The sequence below is a fragment of the Xiphophorus couchianus genome, chromosome 6, assembly GCF_001444195.1.
Source record: "Xiphophorus couchianus chromosome 6, X_couchianus-1.0, whole genome shotgun sequence".
NCBI lineage: Eukaryota > Metazoa > Chordata > Actinopteri > Cyprinodontiformes > Poeciliidae > Xiphophorus > Xiphophorus couchianus.
The window spans coordinates 22963045-22985946 of record NC_040233.1 but is presented as its reverse complement, the minus strand read 5'-3'; the positions used below and the strand labels follow the sequence as shown (position 1 = coordinate 22985946).

Here is a 22902-nt window from a genome sequence, read left to right as displayed (position 1 = left end):
ACTGCCCACGTGACTTCACATCCACACAACCGCGTGCTTCTCAGCGCTGCCTTAGATAAAGTTAAACGACAAACGGTCATTATAAAACCGGAAATGCATACGAAAACTTCAATTTAAAAGCTCTAATTGACCCGTGAAAACTGTTATTTGTTTATCTAGTCCATGTGGTTTGATTATGATGTACATTCTGCACAGTTCTGTTATATTTTTTAAAATTATCTTCAAATAATTGGGAATAATAATAATAAAAAAAACGATTGAAAATTGATTCTGGAAATCATAACCGGAAATTAATTGTGCTAGTGCTAACTTGTGCTCTAGCCCGTGCTACTTCATTCGTAGCAAGATTTGTTCAACGGACACATAATCCCTTATTACAGGTAAATACGCCGTTTACATTGATTTAAACACCTCATGTTCTTATTCTATCGTTTAAATACTATCGCTAGCTTTTAGAGTAGTCAGTATTAATTCAACTTAAATTATTTTGTGCTGTTATTTTTACCTTAAAGCTAATGTTAGCTCAGTTAAGCTCGTTCTAGCAAACCACTTAGCCGACGGAAATCTTATTTCCAAATAATAAAGTCTACTCACAATCATTGTTGTGTTAATTAAGTCCTAATTACAGTTTAATATCAGTGTTATTTGAAGTGTTTTCAGGTTTCTGCTCAGTCATTATACAGCAAGTTGTTTGTATACTTGTGTGTTTGTGTGAAGTCTGGTTTGGATTAAGTTTGTTTTGCTTCACAGAACACTATGAATCAAGAGAAGCTAGCCAAGCTTCAAGCTCAGGTCCGGATAGGAGGAAAGGTACCGTTTTCAGTCTTCTTCGCATCTCTCATTTGGAAACCAGTTGATTCAGATTGGTTCTGCCTTGGGTCAGTTGTTCTTGTTAAGAAGTGTGTTGGTGTTTGGCACCTGCCACATTTTTCCTCCTGACCTCAGCATTTCTATTGTGAGGCAGAACATTACCTCCCCTTCATCTGAGGCCTCTGAGGCTTTGGGCCCATTTTTCTACACACACTAGGTGGCAATATTTGTTATTTCTGGTGTACACTACTAACAAGCTTCTTCAATCTTTTCATCAGGTTAATTACTGGTTATTTATTTAAATTTAAATTATACAAGTAAATTATCTGGGTTCACGCAGTTTTGTACAAGAGCAATTAAATATCTTTTGTCATGTATGATTGTATAAGAAATTCTGGAGTAACTTGTCTTCTATTTATTTTTTGCAAATGGCTCTCTCCCCAAATAGCAAGAAATTGCCAAATTTTAAAAAGATATTTTTTAAACTATTACTCTAAAAAATCCAATATATCATTTTGGATAAATATTTGGTTTTAATTGCTTGGAATATATATATATGCCCCCTTTTTTTTACCAGTGAAAATACCTTACATTTTACATTATTGTGAGATAAAATTGTAAAAATATTATCAAAAATGACTTTTGATGGAATTGGCAGTTGTAAAAGCATTTCCTAACAGCCCTAAATCAGTAGAACTGTGAATATCATCAGTTAAAACAGCATTTAATTTCCCTCTGTGATTAGTAAAGTATATTTGAATCTTAACTGTTTAAATGTAGAAATACTGGTTTTTATTCTATATGATAGGTCAGACATGTGATGTCACTGCTTTCACAGAATGAAGGGTTAGAATGATCCCAAACACTGATTACTGACCAGGAGAAACAAAAAGACAGCAGTGCAAAAAGATTAAGAAACGTTAAAGTCTATAAATATGTTATAAATGTAAAAGAAAAATGATGAGAAAGAACTCAACTAGGTTGTTGGAAGTCATACACACAGATTCCAGGTTCAGAAATGTAAATCTAGGTGAACAAATAAAAGTTGAATCATTAATGTCAGACTAAATTATATGTGTAAAGTCTTCGTTTTGCTCTTGGAGTAATTAGTCTAGAAAAGTTCATCAGCACATTTTGTTCCACCCGGTTCCCTGAAGTCTCAAAACTTTAAAAAAAATGATTTTGTAATCCTTTCTAGACTTTCAGTGAGTTTTGTATTTGATCTTTTGTTAAATATCTTCAGATTGGATCATAATGTGTTGGTTTTTCAGATGTTTTGACACCTACATGATGATGTTGTACAGGTTCTGTTTTAAGTGGTTAATCGTTCAGGTCTGCCAGTAATCAGGATTATTAACCTTAAATACGGTTAATAATTAAATTTGTGATTTACATGTTGATTGAAAATTATTGTTCTTTTACTTAATTTTGAACACTTTCTGTTTCTTTCAACTATTTTGCTTATGAATGCATAAAAACCACCAAGTGTTGGTTTTAACGTTGCCATTGTGTCTTTTCAGCTAGTCTGCTGCTGTTGAGATTATTTTATTTTATTTTTTTAGTTTACTTGCATGAGAAGTGAGGTTAGATGATGTTTTTGCACACTTGTTTATCCATAAAGTGTTCCAAATGTTTTTCACGAAATCTTTGTTGTTTCTAACTATGTTAAAAACAGAATATATCTTTGATAAATGAGTTCAGTGTGCAGTCTAATCCTTTTTTTATATATATCACCTGTTCCTGTCTCAGGGGACGGCCCGCAGGAAGAGAAAGGTTGTTCACAAAACAGCAACAGCTGACGACAAGAAACTGCAGGGCTCTTTGAAGAAGCTGGCAGTGAACAACATAGCAGGAATAGAGGAGGTGAGCAGTCGGCTGCAGCGTCTTTTCTCTGTTTTGATATGTTTTGTCTCATAATCCTGAATCTTTTATCAAGTGTCGTGTCAGAAGACATGAGGGAGGATAAAAGCCTGACTAAAGTGTTCGTTCCCCAGTCGTTTCATCATCCGCTTTATTTTTAGAGAGCTTTCAGAAAACACAAAGTACAAAACTAAAACACGCAACTCCTCAAATGCATTTGGTGTTAAAACAGACTGTGATTTATTCTCAGGTCAGGATAGACCCTCTAATCCCGACTTTCCCTTTTTTTTAAGGTGAATATGATCAGAGACGATGGGACGGTGATTCACTTCAACAACCCCAAAGTTCAGGCTTCGCTGTCTGCCAACACCTTCGCCATCACAGGCCACGCCGAGACCAAGCAGCTGACGGAGATGCTGCCGGGCATCCTGAGCCAGCTGGGGGCCGACAGCCTCAGCAGCCTGCGCAAGCTAGCAGAGCAGTTCCCACGCCAATGTAAGAGCCAACGCTAAGGGCTGGGGATGCATCGATTACAGTTTTCTGGCTGATCACTGATCTTTAAAAAGGCTGATCTGACGATTCAGATTTTTGTCTGAAATGTTGCTAGATATAGCAAGAAAGTTGCTGAGTTGGCAACAGTGAGGCGACTATTGTTAACTGCAAACGTGCAGAAATGAGGTGGTGGGGCGGTCTGTCAGTCAAACCTGTCTCTGCTAGGGGTTGAACGACTACATATTTTTTAAGGTCGACTACATCATGATAATAGTCGAGTCGATGTCGACTAGTCGCGGTGACGTCATAGTGACGTAAGCGCAAAAACCCTTCACAACTACTTGGAGGCTTTATTAGCTATTTTCACGGCAAATATTGACCCCCCCCCCCCCCCCCCCCCCACACACACACACACACCCTCTCCCCTTCTCCTGCTTTTACTAAGTCTATTATGGAGATTCTTCGTGAGCAGCGGGGAAAAGTTTGTTGCACAAAGTCGGGTCTGACTTTTTTTTTCTAAACACCGGCTGATGCTGATGATCTCTGGATAGTTACTATAGGAGTCAAATTATCACACTGACTACATGGTGCTTTTGGAACATCACAAGCCAAACTTGTTATGAACGGATCCCGTTTGGTTACAGCTGAATTCAACGAAACCACCTGCTTCTCCTCCGCCCGATGCGCGGCAGGAAGCTCTGCTGACTCAGCAGATTGAACGATTTAAGATATTTTCTAGTCAACGTCAACATGATAAAAGTCGAGTCGATGTCGAGTTGACTAGTCGTTGTGACGTCATAGCAACGCAAGACGCAAAGCTTTGGAGTAACGTACAGGCTTTATTACCCGTTTTCACGGAAAAATACGGCATTTACACAGAACAGCAACAAGTGAAACAACAAAACATCGGGATAGTTTATGATAAATAATAAGTTGCTGGGAAACCAACATTCAAAAGGAAACGCACATCTTACTTAAACGCACAACAAAAGTACGACCGCATATCGCGGTCGTACTTTTATTGTACTTCAGCACAGCTTTGCATATTTTGCATGTTACGGTAGTTAAACCAGAAGAGTCATCTTTAGTGAAATATTTCCACACTGTTGACGAATTTCTACCTGTTTGACAAGATGCGGGCTTGTCCTCGATCTGTTTTGAAGATGCCATTTTGTAGCCAGTGTTCTGTCAGATCAGCTGTCAGAGTGTATGACACTCTGACAGCTGATCTGATGACACTTCTAAGCACGAAGTGTCATTCTTAGCACGAACTCACGGCTATATATATGTCAGACAAGTATACACTGTCATTACCAACTACAGGCTTTTATTTAATCAGCAGCTGTCATTACCACAGATCTTTATTTAATCAGCAACATAACATCATAATGTATCAGTTAGATCGTCGTGACAAAGACACTCGCGAGCCGGCTAAGTGACATCCTTAGCGGGAAGGGGGCGAGTTTTAGACGGCTCGTGTTTTGTAGTGGACTGCAGCTGCAACTCCATCTCCTTTTAAAAACACTGTAAAACCACAAATATGCATCCATCTACATATCATTTAAACTAATGTATTAACTTATTTTTCTTGTGTCTTGTGACGTATACTGTGCTGTCAGATCAGCACAGGCTGTCACCACCGGCAATCACATGACTGCGACTAGTCGACATGAAATGTAAAAACTCGCGAGACGTCCTAGAGTCGACTAGTCGACTAATTGGTTCAACCCCTAGTCTCTGCAGAGCAGAAGAGGACAGTGGATGATTTTTAGACCTTTGCTGAGGTCAATAAGATCGATGTAAGTATCGGCCGATCACCGATCTCCCAAAATTAAGGAAATCAACATCGATAAATTGGAGCAACTCTACTAAATGCACACTTTTATTTTTTGCCTGCACTAGGTCTGTAACAAAAAATAATAATTTTGCTGAACAATAAATTGTTCCAGAAATTATTGAAATAAATGATAAGATTATTGTTCTGAGACCATTTTCAACTATAAGTTAAACCTCTCAAAGACCAACAAACTTTAATTTTGTAAAGAACAATTAACACTGGAACTGGAAGATATTTTAAATATCCAAAGTAAAACACAACAACCAAAAATAAAAACCACACACAACAGAAACCATAAATAAAATTCATTATGAAGTCTCCGTAAACAAAATTGCCTTTAAAAAATATGAATCACCAGAATGGAAATTATTGAGCTTATTTAAATTTATCATGTGATAAATGATTTAATTGCTTATTGCGATAGGCTTGGTATCGTTATTTTCTGCACGTTTTCAGCTCATTTTCAGATGGTTTAATTGAAGTTTTTGATGAGAAAAAAACTTTATAAGATGATAAAAATCTCGAAAAGTCAATTTTAAAACATTTTCTGGCAAATGCTGCTTTTCCTGGGCAGAAACTGAAAGTTTCTATTCACAGCTCCAAATTCTTAACATCATTAAATATGTTCCATCATTAAATCGAACTAAACTAATTTAATTAATATGTAAATTTATTTTACTAAACAAATTAGATTAGAGAGGGATATTAAGAAGAAAGAAAGGAAGTGTCAAACACTATTATTATTGTTTTATTTAATTAGATGAAGCCTCCTTGACTGCTGATTTGGAAAAAATAGGATCTGAGCGTTGAGACTAAATAATTAACGTTTAAAGTGAATCTTCTCCCTCGTTTCTCAAACAAACATCCTGCAGACACAAAGCAAACTCTACCAGCTGGTTTTGGATGAATTTGGACAAATGTGAACTTTCTAGACTTTCAAGCTTTTGCACCTTTTTTTGAAGACAAACCTTTGCATTTTATTTGTGTAGAGTCTCTGAATGCCCAGAGGAAAAATTCAGCTGACCTCAGCAAACCTCAAGCAAAACAAACCTAGAACGATATCTGAGTGATGGTTTGCATCGGTCAGACTTTGGATTCCAGAATCTCCAGGAGTGTTTGATTACATTAGTTTATTCCTCACAACCTAAAGGGACGATCAAGTTGTCAATAAGCTGCACAGATTTGGTTAGATTTTTATTTTTTGTAAAAAAAAAAATTTAAAAAAAACTCAAATAGAGTTGTATTGTATTGAATTAGTGCTCCAATTAACAGTTATCTTAGTAATCTATTGATTATTTTGATGATTAATCAGGTAAGAAAATGTGCACATTCTGCAGATTTTTCATCTAATCATTGTAAATATATTAAAAAATACAAATAAACAATTTACTTTTTTAATAATAAACATTTTATTGCATTAAATGTAATAACATAGCATTCCTTTACTGTACGCTTGATCATTTGTAATAAAATATCTCCAGCTAAAAAATGCTTCATGTGAAAAGATCAGCTTATTTATCAATTGTTTAATAATTGGATAGGAAAAAGGTGATTAATATAATATTTTTTATATATAGAGAGAGAATTTGAAGCTAAAACTGCAACTTTATGAATTCTGGGTAGAAAATATTTCTAAATAAAGAAATGTGCATATTTCTTGTACAGTTTTGGCTTAATTACTGGCATGTCTGTGTATTACTGTTAATGATTAACTACTAAATTAGTTTATTTCAATAATTGATTAATTACAATGAATTGTTTCAGTCCTACATTGAACCCTTAATTTTAATTTTAAAACTTTTGCTTGTTGTTTCTGCAGCAATGGAGCTGAAAGCCGTGAAAGAAGAAAATGCAGAAGAAGACGACGACGATGTACCAGGTAGAGATTCAGACAATTTACAGCAAATTAAGAAACTAAACAACTTGAGACGTAGAGAATTAAAATTTAATCTCTTTTAGTTTCTTCTTAGCGTTCAATTGCTTCTAACGCATAATTTTTTCTTTTACACCTCTCAGATCTTGTGGAGAACTTTGATGAAGCATCCAAAAATGAAGCGAACTGATGACATTATTATTATTATTCTTCAGCCGGATGTTTTATATATCTTTTTTTTTTTTTTTTCTTAAGTTTTGCAGACTTGCAAAGGTCATTTCCTCTGGTGGGGAAACTGTTTGAGGTGCAGTGCATCACCTACAGATAAGTGAATCATTTAGTGTCGACGTTCTGCAGAAACAGAAACATCATATAGACAGTTTTGGTAGAAATTGTGACACTCAAACGACTCACAACTACTTAGGAAATAAGCTTCTGATGTGATGAAACAGCTGGTATTTAAGAGGTTCTTTAAATGATGATTAAAGTTAGTGAATGATGTAAGTAGCGTTATAACAAGTATTGTGAATTTAATAAAACCATTTTGGGCTACTGATGTTTTCTTTTTTATTACTCTTGTTTTATCCAACAGAGTGTATTTCCCGTAATATCTTCCGTTATCAGCTGCTTGTTTTTAAATTTAGCAAAAATATTCAGATTTCTCAGTTTTTCTCATGTTTTTATGTTACAACAAAAAAACTTAAGTAGGTTTTTTTTTCTTGTGGTTTTCAAAGTTTATTTTAAAAAAAAAAAGTAAATGTTGCTTTTGTAATAAGCACCCTTTAATTTGATGCCTGCTAATAAAAATGTCTTTATTTGTATAATTTAGTCTCAGAGTTGGGTAGCAACTAGTTACATTTACTAGAGTATCTTTACAAAATTTACTTTTGGGAGTATTTTTATTATGCTGTACTTTTACTTGAGTAACTTTATTGTAAGGTATTTCTATTCTTACTTAAGTAAAATTTCTGGATTTTCTACCCACTGAATGAAAAACAAACATGTCTTAACCAAAAACTCACTAGGCACAGACGCACACCTGCAGTCTTTGTTTCATACGTTTTTTATTTTAAGAAAATCATTTGGAAACATTTTCTTTTGCCTGATTTTGACATCTTTTGTTACTTATATGAATTATTGTAATTTTTGTGCTTAAAATACCAACATTTTCACTTAACTTTACATTTTGGCCTGAGTATGTAATTTTTAAATATTAAATTATTGATAATTTGATCAGTAACTCAGGACTTCTGTAAACATTTTACCAAATGCTTTCCAAGTTATTTTTTTGATGACTACATTTTACTTTTACTCTGCATCCACGAGGATCAGAAAACGCAGCAGAGATGAAGATGTGGAGAAATTTAAAGCAGGGTTAGTGTAGTAAGCAATAAAACAAGCTTTGGTGGAGGCAGCATCATGCTGTGGGGATGTTTCTTCCTACAACAAGAAAGCTGATGGAACAAAATGCAAAAAAGGCTCAGATGAAAACTTTCTTCTTGCACTTGAATTTATTAAGCAACATTAGAATAAAAAAAGTTGAAATATTAATAATTTAGCACCCTAATAATGTATTTATGCATGTATATAGAATTTATTGCCCCACACTGGAGGAAATTTAGGTGCAGCAGCAGTAAAATGACAGCACATCAAGGCATAAAGTTTCACACAAATATAAAAGACTTTAAATATTTAACAACAAACAATTAGAATGATTGTAGTAGAGGCAGAATTACAACATGATAGACTGTTTTCACAGCCTGGCTCTGGGATTGTAATAAAAAAAGAGGGAATATGACAATAAAATGATTCATAAATGCTAATTTGAAAGAGGAGGACTAATAGTGTCTGAATGGCTTTTACACACCACATCCTGTTTCATTGATCATCTCTCCGTATTAATGCTGCATCCTGCTGATCGATGGCTCCGCTCGCTCTCTGCTGTCATCCCCGGCGAGGCCTGACTGGGTCTGAAGGTTACTGAATGAGTCAGTTTTTATTTGAGTTTTTTCTTTCTGGCTCCGGGAGCGGGACGGAGCTGTGGATCCGCCCCGGGCGGCTCTCACCACCTCACCTCCCGCCCAGACTGGGCCGACATGTCCCTGCTGCTGCAGCGGCTGGACCCCGGAGCAGAGAGCGGGGCTGCGGGGAGCAGCAGCAGCCTGAGCTGCCCGGGTCAAGTTTGGCAGAGAACCGGCAACCAAACCGGAAGTCAACCTCAGACACCTACACAATAAAAGCACGAAGAATTTCGTAATACTGAAATCGATCACAATTATTTTGAATCGCAAGATTTAAAAAACAAATTTTATTGCAAACTCAGAGGTGGGTAGAGTGGATAGAGTACAAAAAACTACTCAAGTAAGAGTTGTGATACTTCAACTCACTTTTACTCAAGTATCCATCCAGGAAATTACTTAAGTAAGAGTAAAAATGTATTAAAGTCTACTCAAGTACTGAGTTGCTGATCAAAATATCAATCATTTAATATTTAAAAATTATATTATCAGACGGACCAAAATATGAAGTTAAGTGGAAATTTTGGTATTTTAAGAACAAAAATGACAAAATTAGGCAAAAGAAAAATTTTCCAAATCAGTTTTTTCAATTTAAAAATAATAATAATAATAATAATAATGAAATTTCAACAAAAACTGTAGTATGTGTCTGTGTCTGGTGAATTTTTGGTTAAATCATGCTTGTTCTTCATTCAGTGGGTAGAAAACCCAGAAATGTTACTCAAAAATGAGTAGTGGTACTTAAGAAATTATTCAAATAAAAATAAAAAGTACAGTGTAGCAAAAATACTCCTAAAAGTTTGGGGGGGGGTTTTCAAAAAAGTTACTCAAGTAAATCTAATTGAGTAAATGTAACAGGTATCCAATTCTGTGTATAGTACATTTTTAAAAAGCTTTCATTGCATTCAGAAAAAATTAAAACACTTGTATTAATTTTAAATAGAGATTAGAAATTTTCCAAAAGTAAAAGCCATAATTTTATTACACTGAATTATACGATATTTAGATCTGGTCCTTGCAATCTTTTTTAACACCCCTAACAGATTGTGACCATTTTGCTTTGTAAAAAGGATTTTCCCATTAAAGACGGTTAAAGTACAGATGTTTAAAATATTAGCAAAAAGTCGTTAATACTCAGAGTTCGGTAGTGAATCGTTACATTTATTTTAGTAACTTTCAGGAGAACAATGTACTTTTTACAGGAGTATTACTATTATTGACTAACTGTAAAGTTTGCTACGCCTACTTGAGTAAAATTTCTGGATACTCTGTTGGTAACTTTACTGAATGATGAGCAACATTGTTTTAACCAAAAATTCACCAGACAAAGACACACACACTTGCAGTTTTTAATTAAAGTTTCTTCATATTTTTTAATTGAAAGAAATTGATTAAAAAAATTAATGTGTCTTATGCCTGATTTTTAAAAAAAATTTATATTAATTATTAGAATTTTGATTAGTAAAATACCACAATGTACACTTATATTTTGGTCTGTTTGATATTTTGATCTGTAATCTGAGTATCCTTTTCACCAATTCTATTTTTTTTTACTCTTGCTTGAGCAATTTCTTTGATAACTACTTTTTACATTTACCTGAGTAAAAATATGTTAAATTACTAGTGTTACTCTTACTTGAGTACAATTTCTGGGTACTCTACCCTCTTCTGTCAGCATAATTCATCAAGTTTGTTAACAAATAAGGAATTTAACCGTGCTGGTTTGGGCCTTACACTCTATTTTCTGCTCCCTCACTTTTCCAAAAATTGGGCGGTTGAGTCTTGATGGTGGAAGTCGATGTCTGGATTAAATGAACACAGGTGGACTCTGATTTCTAAAGCTAGTTGGTTGCACTGGAGGGTGTCGTTGTAAAGGGGGGGCTGAATAAAAATGTGCATAATACTTTCTGAGTTTTATTTGTAAAATAAATTTCAAAACCAATCTAAATTTTTTTTCTTACACTTATTTATGTTGGTGTATCACACAAAGTGACATAAACAAAAACTTTTATTCTGAAAGGTAAAACCGGAAGTTGGAGGTGTCCATTTTGGAACTTTTAACATTTCTCCCTATTTTCCCAGTACTGAATCTTTGGGGAGGAGGGATCCTCTGCACAACTACGGCAGGATAACGGCTGTACTTTTCGAGTAGCGCCGTTCGGGTCGAGCAGACGGCGGAGTCGGAGAGAGTCTAAACGGGGAGACTCAAAAATAAGCGTCCAAAGGCGATTAGCTATGACGGAAGGAAACACTGGGGCTTCGTGAGAATCTACGTAAAAAAAAAAATAAGAGGATGAGGATTCCTCTGGTGAGTAACTGGATTTGTTTTTATGGCATTTCGCAGCTCTGCTTAGCCCCTCAAACCGCCATTGCAACGGCAACTTGGTGTTAGGAAAGTGAGTGGACGGTGTTGGTGGTAATAATTTATTTTTTGTAAAGTGTGAGGAATCCCGAAAAGGTGCCGTTAACGGTCACCGATTTCTACGCCAATTACACAACACGCTCTGCGCGGCGTTTCAAGCTGTAGCTGTGGTGCTAGCGGATGGAAAAATAAATGTAACAAAAATAAAGGAAACCGCCTCCATTTGATATCGGGGTTAAGTTGAGCCGTTTTCCATTATAACCGGAATCCAACAACCTGACCACCGAGTCGGTGGCGGCGTGAGTGTCCGCGAGAGCAGCGAGCTTCTGCCGTCATGCCGCGCACGACTGCCCGCTGAGTCACCGGAGCCGTTTAATCCAACCGCTACACCTGCGTTTTATTACCCCAAATTAACAAGCCGAATTATAATTTTCACTTCTGATTTATGTCACATTTTTGTGGGAAACTTATCGGTGGCCTTTTCTCGTGTCGCGGTGGGAACAGATGTGAATCAAGTCAGCTAAAGCTAACACAACAGAGCAAGTTCTCGCAACAAACAAACGCAAAACTGCAGCGATTTCCTTCAAATCTGCATCGATGTAGCCCGGCAGTTTTGTTTTCCACCTTTTTTTTTTTTACCTTCGCTACCTTTGAAAGATTTTTATCCAGAGATGCAGGGATTGGCCTGCAGGCACAGCTACAACAGTGTCACTTCTGGTTGCATAACCCCAGCTAATGGTCACCTATGTGCTCTTAAGAGTTGGTCTCCTCCGGTCATCAGGCTGTTATTGAGTTCAACATGTGGAGTTATGAATAAACACGGCCTAAACCAGAGCTTACTTTTATTGTTTTCATTCATTCAGACATTAAAAGGTCAATTTTAGACAGAGGAGAAAGCAAGCAACTTTCCAGGATTCCTAACAGTCTGGAAAGTATGAAAGTTGATTTAACTACTTTCCACATCAGCTTAGGGATGGAAATAAAAGAAAATATGTGCATTTACTTTGCTAACATCTCTGTCCTTTTATGGATGCGTTTATGTATCCATCCATCCATAACAGTATTTATTTGTTCTGTCCCAAAAGTTTGCAAGTTGGGGCTCTTAAAAACTTTGCCTAAAAATGATAACCATCTTTTTATTTATAGATCTAACATAACATATGTAGGTTTTTCGTAGTTTTTTCTCTTTTGTTGTGGAATAAATGCATTGAATTTCCAGAACAGAAGATGTTTTTTGGATCTATTTATACATCTGAGAGGAGAACATTTTTTTATTCTGTTTTTTTGTTGCTCTTTTTTTACAGTTTTACATTTTTCTTTATTTTAAAGTAGAGATGCACGATATATCAGCAATAACAAAGGTATCGGCCAATATTTGTCATTTTAAAATAAACATTTTTTAAATGATTTTTTTAAAATCACTGGATTTTTTTATCAGTCCACTAAATAAAACTGATCCGATATGAGCAACCGATACTTATTTTTATCTTGTTGCCATCTGTTTCTGTCCTTTTTGTTCTCCAAAGTTGTCGAAATGGCAGAGAAATATGTATGTATCATATCGGTAGTCAGCCATAAGATCAATATTAACATCAGATACTGATATTGGTCCAAATTTTCATATGAGTGAATCCTTATTTTAAAGGATTTGTTTGGCAAGTCAAATGTGTAATTGGCTGAATCCCATCAGCAGCTTAGCAATCGGTGCAGCCTTGGTGTATTTCTTCTAAAAGCAGATGCTTTTTAGTGATGCATCGATAAATTTGCCCTGATTTCCTTAATTTTGGAAAATCTGTGATCGGCCGATACTTACATGTGAAGTCAATCTTATCCACCAATCTTATCTATTTTGGCAAAGGTCTAAAAATGAACTCATCGTTTTCAGTTCTCCTGAGAGAGAGGTTTGACTGACAGACCGGCCCACCAAGTCATGTTTGGATGTTTGCAGTTTACAATAGAAACCCCACTGTTGCCAACTCAATGAATTTCTTGCTACTTTTAGTAACATTTCAGACAAAAAAATTCTGAATCAGCAGGTCAGGCGTTTTAAAGATTGTTGATCTGCGATCGGCCAGGAAACTGCGATCTGTGCACTGCTAATACTTTTTTAGCAAAGTTTTCTACACTGAACTGCTGCCATCTCTGTTTCCTGAACTAACTGGCAGTACTTTCAGGACATGAAACATAAACTGGATATTTGATGAGGGTTTCTACTGTCGCAAGAAAAGGTGATACCGAACCTCCATCTTCAGGTGGTTTTGAAAACCCAGAGGGGCTCATTGAGTCAAGTGATCCGGCAGGCGCCCATCCGAAGACAGGCTGCGGTGCGTGCAGAGCGTATCCAGATGTAGGTTACTGTACGCTTTCAGAAATTATTACAAGGCTCTCTCTGATGGCAGCTCGTCTCCCAGCGCCGCCTTTATTGTCTGGAGGTGGTTAAAGTAGATCAAAACCTAAAGCGGAGAACTCATAATCACTCCTGACAGTTGCTGTGAAGCAAAGCAACTCTCTCTACTTCTATTTTTTTCTCTTTTCCTCTTATAAATTCAGTGGCTTTAGCTTTCCGACCCCACCTGTCTGAGCTGAACTGTAGTGGCGTATTCTCCTGTTGTGCATTTTGCTTTAATTTCCCGCAAACACACAAAGTTTCCGTGGGACAGAGACGGACAACTCCCAGCGTTCTCCAGCATTACATAATCTGCTTGTCACTCAGTCATGAGACGGCGTTGTTAGAAAGTGATGTCAGGCCATTCTTAAACGGAGGAAGTGATCGTTTGAGGTTTCCTCTATCCGCCCTCAGTAGCCGTCGTCTGGCTGTGTTTGGATCTAAAAGCGCTGCTTGGCAGGATGTGAACTTGCCGACCCGGCATTTCTGTTGCTTTTGGGAAAAGTGTCGGACGGATATTGAAGTATGGAAGCTAAACGTCTGAATCGTCATCATTTTGTTTGTCATCCATTTAATCTGCTACTTTATTTCCTTCCTCCCAGTTACTTGTCCCCACTGCAAAAACACAAAATCTTATTTTGTCTAGTTTCTAGTGGAAATATCTTAGTACGCTTGAAATAAGTCAAAACTAACTTACAAGTAACTTTTCAGCAAGAGATCGCAGCTTGTTTTATGTCAATAATTCCTTAATATTGATAAAAATTACTTGTTCCATTGACAGATTATTTCACTTATAACAAGACATTTTTCTCATGTTATAAGTGAAAATGCGGATGATGAGTGAATTTGCATTAATAGTTAGAATTGCTACGTCCTGTAGAGACTGTATTTTATTGTACTTTGTTTAAATGTCAGAATTTGCAAACTAATGTACATAGTGCCATTTTATAGCACAACCAAGTAACTGTTTCCTTCAGTTGTTATAAAAATGCTGTTTATATTGAATATGACTTAAACAAAATGTACTTCCTGATTTAATGCCTTGAAACTCTCTTTCTGAAACTCCGCCTTCAGGAAGTCATCACAACAAGGCTTCTTTATTAATGTCTTTACCAGCATTGCTCTGAGAAGTAGCTCGTATAATGAGTTCAGCAGTTCCACTAGATGTTTGCTAATTGCTGCTGGCTAGTCTGAAGGAGCGGCTCTGTGAAGCAGAAGCTCAGAAACTGGGAAACTGCTTCTCTGAGGAGGAGCTACGCCTTGAAGGTGGTCCACCCAGGCGTTTTTCCACAGCTGAATGGTTGCCATGGAGTTTAAAGGATTTCTCAAACATGCACGAAACACTCCAGTATGTTTATGTAATAAAGAAAAGAATGCAAAAGTATGATTGAAAGGCCCAGAAAAACTGTAATCACTAGTCATCCTGGGTTGACACAAGTCCATCTGATTTTCTCATGTGGTGATGTCTGCAGAGATCCTCCATGTTGCTCCAAAATCAGCCAATAAAGGTCCCAGAGGAAATGCATCAGGACTTCATCATCATCATCATCATGCTATTCACAGCTTGCTTTACTCCCTCTGAAAGCCTCCACTCCGTTGCCTTTTTAAGACATGTCTAAACAACAGAATGAAAGTAGTGAAAGAAAAGAATAGAGATCATTCACACCTGAATCAACAGTTATTTCTTTGAAGGACATGTTGAACATTCTGAGCTTTTCCAGTTTTTATCCAGATAAAAAGTAAAATCACAACAAACTGAGATGCGTTTGTTTTCCACAATGCAAAATAATTAAATTTTAAGGATCAGACAGAAAAGTTGTTGGTTAAAAAGTTTAAAAAAAGTTTTTGAAGCATTTGTTTCCTTTTAAATGAACATAAGTAAATGTATAGCTACTTTAGAGCAGGGGCGTCAAACTCATTTTCATTTTGGACCAAATCAAGATCATGAATGTTTTTAAAGGGTTGGTTGTGCCAGAATGTATTGATAAAACCGTTAAAATGTTTTTCACCACTTTTGCAAAAAAAAAAAAATCTGCAATAAACTCGCAAGTACGCATTAGTGGGAAAAAGTGCAGGGATTTGTTGATTTTGCATGAACTTCCACAATAATTCACAAGGAACTGGAGGGACTAATTGATGCAATTTGACAGTAAACAGATAAAAACTGCTTTGAATTGATTGATAAAATAATATTTAAGCACATTGTTATCTTTACAATTCTTCTTATGAGTCCAGAGGACCGCATAAAAAGCTATGGTGGGCCAGATTTGGCCCCCGGGCCTTGAGTTTCACACCTTAGAGTCTTTAACAGTTAATTTTTGTTTTCATCTTGTAATTTAAATTATACACTTGTGGATGTTCTTGGTTGTAATCAGATCTTTTGCATACAACACAGACTTCAAACATCGCCATCACACTTATTCCCTTAAAGTGTCATGAAGTATTTTTTTTGTTTTTTTTCTGTATATATAGTCAACTTTTTCAAAATTATATGTTGTCTTGAAGTTTCAGGAACCAGAAGAAACCGACTCTCTTGCAGAGATTATTCCTGCGCTTTACCCATGTGCTGCTGTAGTCATAATTTGTCTCATTTTTGTAAAATAAGACCATGTTATGGCAAAAATAAAGCCTAAAATAAGGTTGAACATAACCTAATGTGGAATACAAGTCTTTTTGATGTTTGTAGAATCTCTTTATGATCCATCTTTCTAAGCAGGCTGCTGAGAAAGCCAGACGTCTCCGGCTCTCTTTAATACTTTATAAGCAGAACAATTTGCAGGGCATTTATTCTTAATTTGGCTGGAGATTGTGGGCCGTCTTAAGAGTTTAAATTAACTTGAGGCCAAAGCGAGTGGCTTACTGACCCAGATTCTGGCTGCTTTTATCGGGTTTTTTGATTTGTCGGAACAGAAGTTGGAATTAAAAACATTCATTTACACTAATGAGACTCACAGCAGTTGGTCTGGATGCAGATATCATGACTTCTGCTTTTCGACGATGTTTGGTTTAAGAAGGAAATTATAAAGAACACAGGAACAAGGCAGGGAAAATATTGTGAAATAAATAAAATAGCATTTATATCATGAGGAACTTGGTGTGTGTGAGGAAGCGAGTGTGTTTCCCAGTCAGGAAACTGAAGCAGGAAACTGTCTTATTCTGACAGCATGGAGCTAATGAACTGTTTCGGCATCTTGGTTGGTCTGAGTTCCCTCGTTGTTTATGGCCCCGTCTCATTTCATTTGGCAGCCATGAGAGCTTTTCCAGTCAGGTGGGATTCTTCACATCGCAAAAACACAAAACCGTATCAAGTATTTTTGGTTAAGTTTCTAGTGCAGGGGTGTCCAAACTTTTTGTCACAAGGGCCAAAATCATAAAGTCAAAAGGACTGGAGGGCCAAATAAAGCAGAACAAATAAAGTGTTAATTTAATTGAACAAATAAAGTGTTGAGGTTTGTTACTTTGAAGGGATGTGTAAATTATTCTAGTTCTAAAACTTTAAAAGGATTTTGCAGGTTTGTCTCTTGAAAGAAATTTAGCAAATTTTCTAGGTATCAATTAGAAAAAAAGAAACAAATTTAGTCCGTTCTAATCAATAAAATCAGGATTAATGAAATTTAACCAAATTTAATAGATTAATTAAAAGCAGATTTGAGTACACCAAAATTTGCTTTTGAGTAAAAATCACTGGATAGATGTGTAAAAAGCAAACGACTTGGTTATTTAAGGACAAATAAATGGTGATATTGCCAACATTTTATATTGTAACATGATTTTATTTTGTCTGTGATCATTTTGCTCCATCTACATCAAACACCTGCACCACAAATTGTGAACAAATTTGCATAATTCTTGAGCCGAAGTCAGGGGCCATACACAATCAGTTCAGGGGCCCTAAATGGCCCCTGGGCCACACTTTGGACACACCTATTCTAGTGCAAATATATTAATATGTTTGAAATAAGACAAAACTAAGTTATTATTATCCTTTCTGCAATATAATATCTTGTTATAAGTGTTTATAATTTTTTTTGTAAAAAAATAAAAATAGACCAAAAAAAACCCCTTGTTGCCTTGGTTACAACTCTCCGAAAGTAAAATAAGCCTTCCTGTTATTCTCTGTAAGCCTTAGTCTCTCTATCTGTCTGAATGAACCACTGTCTGGTTGTGATTACCGTTTAGAGGTGATAAACTAGAAAAAAATTAATTTTCTGGGTGTTTTTATTTTTTTGTACACAGATTCTCCACGTTTATGATTTTCTGTCAATATATTGACGACAGTAGGGGAGGAATGTTGTTTCCTAATGTTGTTTTTATATTGAAAGGAAATTAAATCTCTATTTGGAACATGTAAAATATCTGAGGAAAAAAAATAACATAATTAAGACTAAAACAAAAAATATATTGGAATAATGAAACGTAAAAAAAAATTCATATCCAGTTTGAAAAGAGTAGAAATAAGACAAAACTTATTAAATCCCACCATCGATTGTCTCATTTAATTGTTACTCCATGTCACAGCTTCTACTTTTTCCAAAGTATTGTGACAGGCTTAGTCATCTGTGTTTCTGAGTTAAGAAATATTTAAAGTTGGCAGGAAATTTGAAAATATAATTTCATAGTTATGCATTTTTGGAAGACTGGAAGATTAATACCTAAACACCAACTATAAAGTCTTAAAAAAGGCAATTATTTAAAAAAACAACTTATAAAGTAACAATGCTAAGCCTGGTGGGGGCACAAATAAAGCCGAGTGGCCCGCCAGGCTTATAATACACTGAGGGAAACCCTGATATCCGTACAATTAATTTCTTATGATGCAGTCTACACCATATTTATTGTCTACAGTCTCATGTTACACACACCTTTAAAGGGAACATATTCACACAACAAAAATAGCAAACATTAATGGTGTTGCATCATTCTTGATGTCATTAATGGTGTTTTAATGAATCATATTATCTGTAGCTTTAAATGCTATTGTATTTTATGAGACCCAGCTGGACTCACACATTGACAGTAGCTATACTGCAGTGGAAGCTACTCTTGAAATTCTTCTTTCCTTTCACTTAACCCTACAATGAGTTTACAAGTCTAAAAATACAACTCCGCCATGCACTTGGCTAGAGATGCATTATTCAGCACCTCTGCAGAGTAATTAAACCGTAATTAGGGTTGTGCTCCGGTCTCCATGGAGTTGCATCTTTGTGTGTTTTGGGTGCATTCAGATGGTTGTGGTGCAGGACCGCTTCGGTTTACAAGGAAAGGCTTCAGCTGAGCTCAGCGAGAGCAAAACTTTAGCTCTGTTCAGAGAATGCCAACGTTTCCCTTTGCTTTCCTCAAATTGCAACAAATTGGATTTTAGCTTTAGACTGTCATGGAAAAGGGAACTGACTTTATCCATTCAATTAAAAAAGTGAAACTCCTGCATCCTATAGATTAATTACACTAAGACTGATACACGTTGTTTAATAATTACACACTACAGATGAGCACGATGCAATAAATCTAAATAAAACTAATGGCATGATAAATCAAAATGAGCTCAATAATTTCTATTTGCATGATTTATTGTTTTTCTCTTTTCTCTGTTTCTACCAAAAATTGGATGACAAAAGTCTTCGGTCTGGTGTTTTGGTATCAACTAGCTGCTTCTTTGAAGTTACAGAGACTTCATAATTAATTTTATTTGTTTCTGTTTTTTCTTTATTTTGGATATTTAAAATGTCTCGCTGTTCCACAGTTAAAGGATCATTAAAACCTAAAGTTTATCGATCTTTGAGAATGTGTTCTTATATCATTATTATGCCATTACCATTATATTACTAGAAAATGATGTCAAAACAATATTGTTGTGTATCGCAATAACGTCTGAGACAATTTATCGTCCAGCAAAATTTGTTATTCTGACAGGCCTAGTTATAAGCAGTGAAAACTCAAATTACAATTTAATGTAAGAGCAAAAGAAAACTTTTTTAAAAATCAAGTATTGTGTTATGGTGTAAAAACTCATGGGAAAGACAGTCATCAAGAAACGCAAATATAAAACACTGCAATTAAAATTAAAAAATCGCTTTTTGCGAGAGAGTTTTTCAGCTGTATAAAAATGAGTTTATTTTGCAAAATTCTTATTGGCATCATTTAATATTCCCGTTTTCTTAAAAACTGTATATTGCATTTTCATTCTCTGCAAACTATAATCATTAAAATTAACAAAACTTGAAATACTTCCACATGTGTCCCTCCAATTTACTCCAACGTTTTGAATTAACCTATCAGAAGCTTGTAAACACATGACATCATCATCTGGGCTTTCCTAAATTATTTAAAGGCACAGTAATATTTATGTGAATTATTTGTCATTTTGCTAATTGAAATAATTTTGGGTAATCAAGGAATGTTTAGTCTATTTTAATGCCAGACACTGACACTTTATGTTCTTATATTCATGTAAATATTGGTTCTCTACTTGATGAAAGTGAATGACGGTTGTTGTGCATTATTTATGTATCAATTCACTTTTTAAAAATTTCATAATGTAAATATATGCGTACACAGTAGAAGAGCATGACTATTTGTTCTCTGTAACACCACTGCTTAGTGGAAAACCTGATTAATGACATTTCAAACATGTTGTGCAAACATGTTCTTTAATTGCTTGTGGGCAGAAAACTTTCCTGAATCATTTTACAGTCACAACAATCTGCCTCCAGCTCCAGAGAAACACTTTAGATTTAACTGCAAGCAACTTGCTGTTACAAGTCCAAAAACCTACTGAGATTAAACACTCAATAAATATGCAGTTTATCACCTTATGTGATTTTCTGTCTAAGGGGGATAAGTTTAGCTGCAGCCTGAAGTGATTTCTGATCTGTGTGAACATGCGTCATGTTCAATAATAATGGCATTGTAGCTGAACGCGTCCTGGGTTTGGTGTTTCTTTTTATACTTAAAAGTTCTGAGTCTGGCTGAAACTAGGACCTGGAAGTCTTAGAGGCCATGTGGCTGCAGAGTATTGTTTGTCTGGTGTAATCCTCGTTCGCCCCTCCTGTCTTTATGAGAACGACCCTGAAGATCAGCCCGACTGTTACTCATCTGCAGCCGCACTCACACAGTCTCATCCCGTCCCCGGTCCAAGGTCTTGGCGTGATGGAGGACAGTCTGGGCAGGTTCAGCAAGCCTCGATTCAGACGTCAAGCCTCTTTTTCCATTCATGACTCTGATTGCTTTGTCAAGGTCGGAGCGGTGATGGCTGATAGCCTACGAGGAGCTGCAGCGCACGTGACGAGCCAGTTGATGTGCTGTCAGTTCGAGTGTGTGTCCTTAAAGTGTTATGTAAAATCAACTTCTTTGAGCTTTATGTTATGTTACTGCTTTAATTCGTTCATGCATGTTTGAGGAATCGTTTAGTTTTCTATAGATCAGTCATACACTCTCCATAGACTTAAAACCACCAACATTTTTCATAAAATCTCCAGCTGTATTTTAAGAAAAATGTTAGTAGAGACAAACCTAAAGATGGACCTCCTGTGTTTTAAGTAGGGAAGCACCGATTTAACGGCCAGCCGATTTATCATTGCCGATTTCCTTAATTTTGGGAGATGAGTGAAAGGCCAATTTTTACATGTGAAACCAATCTTATCCACCAGTCTCATGTACCTCGGCAAAGGTCTAAAAATGTTACCCCACTGTTGCCAGCTCAGCGACTTTCTTGGCATATTGAGCAACATTTCAGACAAAAGAATTGGCATCAGCCAGCATCGGCAGGTCAGGCTTTTTAAATATTGGTAATCGGCAATTGGCCAGAAACTGACTTAGTTTTGCCAATCGTTTTGTTTTGAATGGAATATTGGTTGTGAACCTTTTGGTTTTTGTGTTACTGGTGGGTCTTCTGTGGACTGGACCTGCTGGGTGGCATTCCAGTCCTCTTCCATCAGTTTGTCTTGTAGGAAATCAAAGCTTTTGGCTCTTTGGTGTTCGTCAAGTAGTTTCTCTGCAGCATTTTGCTCTGCAATCCTGGAGTTTGGAGACTTCTGTAGAGAAGAAGCTGTGTTTTCATTACAAATATGGGCAAAGGTTTGTAGATATTCTGCTAATGATGAAAAATACAATTTTGCAGTTGTGGTGTTTCAATTAAAGAATAAACACAATTAAAATTACACGTGAATAAGTTTGTTCGTGTGATAATTAGAAAAACATGCCACGCCGCCATCCTTCTACCACTTCCTGTCGTCTTCTTCGTCTATTCTGTCAGTAGTAACATCCGGCTGTTGATCACATGACTCCTGTGATGTGAAAGAAATGTTAATGCTCTTTGTTAAAACTCAACAATAAGAATTAGTCTTTCTTTTGCAGTACGACTGCCGTCATGCCGTCTCATCCTAATGCAAAGATGCAAAAAGTTTTTGATAAAATTATTTTTCGTAATTCCAACTTGGGCAATTCTGTGGTCAATGCAAACACAGCTACTGACCAAAGCGACATGAAATTTACCATAATTTCAGAACCAAATCTTTTATTGCAAACCTAATTCTAAACCTCTGAATATATATTTTCTAAGTCTTGTAGAGCTGCATGGTGCGGTAACATTACTCACATAGCTGGTTTGGCAAACAGCTGCAGGTGTTGCAATAAGAGTTGAGGAAGATCTCTAAAGGTGTTCTCCTCCCTCAGGTGTGGGCGCTGGGCGCTTGCCAGACTGGGTGAAGGCAGATCCGAGAGCTGAAGAAAAACCCAGCCCCCGGGGCTGCAGAGTAGGACCTCCGTACAGGTAAGCCTCTCCATTTAATTCATTGTTGTTCAGCCAGGATTGTGTAGGAAAGTGCAAATATAGTTTCCACCCATAAAACTGTCTGTTTAGACTAGCTCCTGCAGTGTTTTTATCCGTGATGCGTGGCAACCTAGAAAACAGAGGATAGTTGGCAGTGCAGAGTGAGTACACGGTATAAACTTTAGCTGTAAATCACATTGAGATATAAGTTTAGCAAAGCTATTTTACTGTTTTAGATAAGTTCACCCTCCTGCCACAAGCAGACTAAGTCATAAAAGGTCACAAACATTTAGTTTTTTACAGCATATTAATGGAAAATTTAGTGGAAAGCAGAGCTGGGCAATAAATGGATGCTCTCAACTAATCAATTTCTTTGTTGTTGTTGTTGTTTGGTTTTTTTACCGATGCACTTGTTGGGTTTAAATAGTTCAGAGTGATGTCGGCACGCCCAGAGCCGCCATCTTTCTTGACAAGCGTGTTTTGCAGCTTCTGTTTAT

At 36.3% G+C, this 22902-nt stretch overlaps 2 protein-coding genes across 3 annotated transcripts in view; both read left to right on the top strand.

Annotated features, from left to right (window-relative positions):
* Window positions 1–254: 254 nt before the first annotated feature.
* Window positions 255–7428, top strand: LOC114146966 (transcription factor BTF3 homolog 4-like). The gene is made up of 6 exons (XM_028021435.1): window positions 255–380; window positions 751–810; window positions 2560–2673; window positions 2964–3165; window positions 6819–6878; window positions 7016–7428. The coding sequence occupies exons 2-6, from the start codon at window positions 757–759 to the stop codon at window positions 7060–7062; spliced, it is 477 nt and encodes a 158-aa protein (XP_027877236.1). The 5' UTR covers window positions 255–380; window positions 751–756; the 3' UTR covers window positions 7063–7428.
* Window positions 7429–10958: 3530 nt separating this feature from the next.
* The window catches only part of zfyve9a (zinc finger, FYVE domain containing 9a), a 38390-nt gene continuing 26446 nt past the window's right edge, over window positions 10959–22902 (top strand). For both annotated transcript variants that reach the window (XM_028021431.1, XM_028021430.1), the window contains exons 1-2: window positions 10959–11198; window positions 22309–22405. The gene's annotated coding sequence lies outside the window, so the exon portion shown is untranslated. The remainder of the gene's footprint in view (window positions 11199–22308; window positions 22406–22902) is intronic.